The 6,600-nt window shown below is 48.5% G+C and overlaps 1 protein-coding gene across 6 annotated transcripts in view; it reads right to left on the reverse strand.

The window, feature by feature from the left end:
- The window catches only part of FAM83F (family with sequence similarity 83 member F), a 28,029-nt gene extending 22,901 nt beyond the window's left edge, over positions 1 to 5,128 (reverse strand). For 5 of the 6 annotated variants that reach the window (XR_014573504.1, XR_014573505.1, XR_014573506.1 and 2 more), the window contains exons 1-2: positions 4,314 to 4,804; positions 372 to 539 (exon numbers count right to left, since the gene is read on the reverse strand). Coding sequence is in view for 1 of the 6 variants with exons in the window: in XM_083803621.1 (XP_083659747.1) it covers positions 372 to 539; positions 4,314 to 4,769 (624 nt within the window). In the remaining 5 variants the exon portion in view is untranslated. Of the gene's footprint in view, positions 1 to 371; positions 540 to 4,313 lie in introns of all 6 variants that reach the window. The other variant, XM_083803621.1, reaches the window with a different exon arrangement.
- Between the last annotated feature and the right edge of the window lie 1,472 nt (positions 5,129 to 6,600).

A 6,600-nucleotide genomic window follows, 5' to 3' on the forward strand; every position in this document is an offset into this window, starting at 1 on the left:
GTTTGTGTGAATCCCAGTTTACTCAAAGACCTGCTTTGAACACTAGAACTTGCACAGGAGACCAACAGGTATTTCCTCGGACAAGTTTTCTCCCAAACAGGAATATTTAGGTGATAAGAGGCAAAAAAACTACATAGACCCTTGTCTCAGGTGAAAGGCAAATAATCCAAATCTTCCCTTTCTCTTTCCTTCTGCTTCAACAGGCCACTCTCTTATCCCTCTATATTTCATCAACCCCTGTCTAAGTTCTGTGATGTCACTTGTAGGGAGGAAAAGATTTTTTTGGCTGTCCAAGTGAGTTCCAAGATTCATTACAACTCAGGAAGGCCACCGACCTACAGAAAATAATGGTTCAGTATTGAATGTCTTACCCGGATCTGCAAGTCACTGAGGTCAAGGCATCTGCACATTTCCAGGAAGAGCTTCACACCATCCTCATCTAGAATTACATAGACCGGGATCCATCGCTTATATGCTGCATCAACAATATCGCGGAAGATGTCCCGGTCTGTAAATGTATCCATGGCCACTGCAATAATCTGGAAACAAGAAGACAGTAGACAAGCAACTAAATAAAATATTAGGAACTGATAGGGAAGCCCATCACACTGGTACAAAATAAAGGAGAGCATTGATAGCAGAATATGGAGGAGGATATAAGGGTGACGAAAGTACAGGAATGTACATGCCCAAGCACTTCCAATGAACTTGTAATTTTCCATCATGGTTCCTGCTGCATTTTGGAAGGGACATAATAAATGTCTTTGAGAGTTCACCTTCTTCTAGGGGGAAATGGCTTATTCCAGCAGCCTGAAGAACGCCAAAGCCAGATACCCAGTTTTATCTCTGTATTGTGAAACCCTCTTTACGTCTGTAAAGATCCACTTAAACATGAAAAAAGACTGAAAAAGAAGAGCGAAAAACACAGCACTAACACTTTTCAGAAGGTGAGTAATGGAAGAATGAATGTGCAGAGGAATCAGGGCATGACTCCTCAGCCATGGGGTGCACAGTGCAGACAAGAAGAATTTTATTTTCCTTTTTCACAAATTCCCTGTGAGAACTCTGCTCTCAGGGCTGGCTTCATGAAGAATGTCTCATGGAGCTCAAACGTAAATATCTCATACTTGTCAAGAAGTGACTGAAGTGCACATTCAAGATTTGGAGGCAAAATGACCATTCCCCTCTCTTCACATGTATATTTTTCTGGTATAAAACTAATCCCTCTTTCCAGACACAGATTTTATATAAAAGCAAAAGGTTGCACTGACATCACTGACAAGCCTGAACATTCATAGGATGAGTAACAACAAAAACAAGACTTTTGTGGGCAACTTTTATGCTGATCTTACGTGTTTTGTCTCTCTCCCTTTCTGTAGCCTTTACACCATTTGAAGTATCAATTAATTTTTCTTCCTGAAGGAGTTATTCTCCCCAACGTTTCAGAGGCTATGAATGAAGGAAGCTGTGGCTCTCCCAGTCCCACTAGGAACCATCGACTTGGCAGGTCAGAGCTCTCATACTGACACTAAGTTGGGAATAGAGTTGCCTAAATTCTAGCTCCCCAGGTGCTGGGGTCACAGCGACAAGCCAGGCTGTGCTGGGGACAGCATGTACAGGTGTGAATGGAGCTAAGGACTGGATCAAACAGTAGAATTTTCTTCAGTTGATGTTTGGAGGAAGTGCAGGTCTAGGTGCAGCAGCACCCTGTGGAAACGGGGATAATACTTGCCAGACGCCTCTTTCCTTTGAAAATGCCCTTGAGCAAAACGGCTATGGGAAAATGATGCCACAGTAAATGTCCCCTTGTTTTTGTTGAGTCTGCTTGTACGGCCAACAACAACCAACACCTCTGCTCTCTCAGGCTTCTTCTGTCAGCAGTGCTTACACGAGCTGTTCTTGATTAGAAAAGAAAAAAATGAGCTGACATTGTGTTTATGCCCATCATTAACACGTACATTCCTGATAAAGGTGAGCTATGGTGGAGGGCCATTATAAGCTAATTGTAAGTCCCTCAACAAGTTCTGTTAGGCAGAAGAACTGGATTTCAGGTCCCACGTTGGTTGTCACTTTCTAGCTCAAAGCAGTGAGATGCAGGAAATGTGAGCCCTGAAAAACAGCGAACTTGTGCCACTTTATTCCTGAACAACTTCATATGCAGGCACATTATTAAAGGCATGAAGTTTTCATGCATTAATTGAGGCATGCTATGCTTTCTTTCCCCTCCACACACTCTGGTATGGATGTTGTTACTAAGCAGCAAGAATGCTAGATAATATTCATTTGAAGTAAGAACGTCCACGTAGGGAACTGATGAAGAATAGATAGAAGTGTGAATGTGTTTTCTTTCCATCCCCTCCATTTGTAAGGAGTCCAATCTGAAATTGCAAGAAAGCCCGAGAAATTGCAGCACACGCTGGACTGACCATTACTTGGTACTAGGTCAGTTCAGGCTTCTTTGCAAGACAGTGGACTAAATCCATGAAAACTGCAGCCCACTATGAAAAGCTGATGAACTGCCTTGCAGATGGCACTTCCAAGACAGAAAACTGTAAGGGGGGCAACACCAGTGTTGACGTTAGTCTTCCCAAACCCCTGTCACTGCCGGTGATCTGTCAAGATAACCTAGGAGCGTTTCCAAATGCAACAAGTCAGAGCATGAGTATCTAACCCCTCTGCAAGAGTTTTTTTTACCATTCCTCTTTCTAGCCTATGGATAATAACACTACTTATCTATAGGACCCATAGGTGTGCCTTGCTCTTCATAGGTATTTACAGATTGACAAGCATTAACTTGCCAATCTCATTGCGGCAAGGTAGCTTAATTACTGTATGTTTGTAAAACACTGATGATAAGCCACCCACAGACGTGTCAGATATTAACAGTATCTATTTAGGACCACCACCACCACTACTCACCCCCCCCCCCCAAAAAAAAAAACCCACACCCAAAACACCAAAAAAATTAAAAAAAATAACCCAACCCCAAACCAACAACCCCACTCTTATCTGCTGAATGAAAAGCTGCTACCTGGAGATTTTATTCTCCAGGGCCAGCTCAACTGAACACAATAGGCAGTTATCTAAGAAAAAGACCATTAAAACGTAAATGGCTGTTAAACATGAAACCACCTTTGGGCTGGGAGGGGCACAGTTCCGTCCAGTCAGTGAAAAAAATCTACAAAGAAATTAATTACTTCTAGTTGCCAGGCCCAGCTATCAAAAAGAGCAAAGTTTCCCAGTCATCTGCCTCTACACAATCTGTAGAGGCATTTGCAGCAGTGCAAAGAGGATATGAAGTTGCAGCAAATCAGAGCGTGAGCATTTTACAGCTTCAGCTTCTTCTATATGACTGATCACACCAGTTGCTGAACAAGATCACAGGGTGTGCACCTATTTCTGTAAAGTTTTCTGTGTTTCCCAGCAGATTTGGTTTTAACAAGTCTCTGCAAAGGCTGTGCGTGTGTGCAATGTGCACTTGGAAGGGGGGGGGGGGGGGGGGAGACCGCTGAATTAGCAAGCAGAAAGAACAGAAAGCAGCAAAACTAAGAGCAGGAATAAGTGGCTTATGATGAATATCCCAAGCTGGTAGGGACCCACATGTATCACCGAGCCCAACTCCTGGCTCCACGCAGGACCACCCAAACCTCAGACCACGTGTCTGAGAGCGTTGTCCAAACACTTCTTGAACTCCATCAGGCTCGGTGCCCTGACCACTGCCCTGGGGAGCCTGTTCCAGCGCTCTTGGAGCGTCACAGCTGGTTTGTTTTCTTGCCAGAGGTGCACTGTCACCACTAACAGTCCTTTCCAGCCCAAGATAAATAAGAGGAGCAGCCACATATTGTCTGGACTCTGGCTGCCTCGCACTCAAGGTTGGATTGGCTGGAGACCGCAAAAAAGTAAATAACCCCAAACAAACTGGCTGCCCTGTGTTTAACTGGGGTTACCTGCACGTACAGGAGGGGTGGCTGGAGCAGCACTGTGACCTGCCTTCCCCCTGCCCCGAGCCAGCTCATCAGGCTGGGGCACGTAAACCAACCACGGCTACAAAGCCCCAGTGCAGGATGGGGGGGTGGGGGGTGGGGGGTAACCCCATGCCGGATATCAGCTTTGGCAAACCGCAACGTGACTGGCAAAAAACCGCACGGAAAGCCCTGCCTGGTGAACACCACCAGGACGGGGGGCCACCACGCTTGGAGAGGGCCATCGAGCAACGCTTCATGGTGGTGGTGGGCTCTCACCACTCCAGGCGCCCCCCAGCCCAGGCGTGAAGGCGGGGCGGCCGCCGGCGTGCTGGGGCGGCCGGTCCCTACCTTCTGCGCCTGCTGGATCATCTCCCGCACCACCTCCTTCACGTGGGGCGCGTTCTCCTCCTTGCGGGGATGCGTGAAGAGAGCCACCCGGCTGATGCCCCGGTAGAAGGTTTTGTCGGTCCAGCCCAGGTCCAGCGGGGGCACCTCCGTGTCCGAGCACTCGGGCCAGTAGGCCAGCGAGAGGGCTTCGCCGCCGGGGCCCCGCAACACCTTGCCGCTGTCCCGGGGGTCGTCGTAGCCCCGCCAGCCGCCCCGCAGCGCCTGCAGCTCCCGGCTGGAGAGGAAGTCGCGGAGCTGCTCCTTCCTCAGGTTTTCCCTGTAGGCCGCCTCGCCTCGGGTCACCAGCACCTCCAGGGCCCGGCGTTGCTCCTCGCTGTAGTAGAAGCGGGCCTGGGCCTCCGTCACCTTCTCGTTGACGTGCGAATCGTCCAGCAGGACCACCTGGGACTCCGCCATGCTGCCGGCACCCGCAGCGCCGGCCGGCCGGGAGGCTGTGGAAGGAGCGAAAGGCAGGCCCAGCACCGCCTCACCTGGCCTGCCCGAGCCCGCCCCGACAGGTGGAGCAGCCGCACCGCCCCGCGCCAGCCCCTCACGCTCCCCGGGCTCGCTGGGGACATGGCTGTCCCCTCCGTCCTGGGCCCAGGCCCCAGGGGGACAGAGGTGGTCGTACCCCGGTACAGTGGGGCCAGGGGGCCCTGACTGCCTCAAGCGAGGAGAGTCAGGCTGCTGGTGCAGCCCTGCAGTGTGGAGGCACGCGAATGCAAAAATCTGTTTAAAAGATTTGTATTTTTTTTTCCCCTCTTTCCTTATGAAGGCGGTAACTGCATTCACGGGGAATGAGGGGACGCAGGCAGAGCGTGACGGTGGCCGCAAATCAGGGTCTGTCTGCCACAGCTGGCTGCTAGCCAGCTCTTTTCAAACCCACCAAAAGAGCAGCAAGAGCAGATCTGCGACTCCCAAAAAAAGCCAAAAAGCAGGAGGTGGGTGCCCTGTTTACAGACAGGAAGATGACAGAGCGATTCGCCCAAGGCTGCCCAGCAGGCTGGTGTCAGAGCTGGAAATAAAACTGCACTGCTGTGGCTGGGAGCGTGAATAAATACCCCCGGCTTCACACACGCACGTGTCCCAGCTGAGAGACTGGGGGCTGTTATGTTAAATGATGATTTTTGCGTGGCATGTGATAGTTGCTAGGGGCCCTCATCAAGATTCAGGCCCCGTTGTAGTTTGCAGTGCATACACAAGGGATAAAAAGCAGTTCTTCCCCCTCGCAGCCCTGGGACAGAGCTGGCAGAGATGAGCGAGGAAATGGGGATAAAGGCAAGGCAGTGGTGAAATACAAACATTCAGAGGCATTTGCAGTGCTTTTCATATGTGATTAGCCCTAATTGCTCACATAAGCAAAATGCACAAACTGTAGGAACAGAGCTGTTGGAGCTGTTCTTTGTATCCTCTCTGTAAGCAATCACCTGTGCTCAGGGTGAGTTAGTTTAAAGAAAAAAATCCACGCATGAGGTGGGGCACTGTAGCTCTTCCCTGCTGTTCCTCTCCTTTAGATGGAAGAGAGAATTTTAGTATTCTAGACTGCCATCAATAGCTCTTCCTGGCATGAAATTCACTTAAAATTTGAAATTGAGCTTTGCAGAAATCTTCTCCTCTGCCTATCATATCGCCTTTAAAAAATAATTTCAATGTATGTCCTTTTAGCTTGATTTCCTATGGGAACGAGGCTTGCATGGCCATGGTGTCTCCATCTGTCTCTTGTCTGGCCATCTCTAACAACTTTTGAACCCACTGGCTGATTTCAAACAAGTTTGGCTGAAGCATAATTACATCCCTACAGGTTTTGTGAAAATAAATAGCCTGATAGCAAAAAGAGACCCAATCACAGTCCCCTGGCAGGGAAAGTTGCAACAAGGGTTCATGCCTTATTAGACTTCAAAGATTCCATAAAAGTGGAAAGACTAATAAGTTCCTGAACTGTATGAAAAGCTTCAAATGCAGTTTATGCCATCTTAGACACCCCAGTCAATCAGCCACGATACATGAATACACAGGGGATGCAGCTCTGTTAGCACCAGTGCTCACTGAACTACTTGGCTTTGTTTTCTTTCCTTCTGTACCAGAGGCCGCCATCAGCTCTGCTATTTCATGTGTGGCTAAATAAAATCTCTTTAATCCTATATGCTCTATTCAATTGTAGCTGCACAATGTAATCTTTTGTGTTCAGCTAAGGCTCCCACATGAAAGTGACAGTAGGTTCACAAACGTATGTTTAGTTTTATATTTA

Source organism: Anser anser (assembly GCF_964211835.1).
Source record: "Anser anser genome assembly, chromosome: 1".
Lineage (NCBI taxonomy): Eukaryota > Metazoa > Chordata > Aves > Anseriformes > Anatidae > Anser > Anser anser.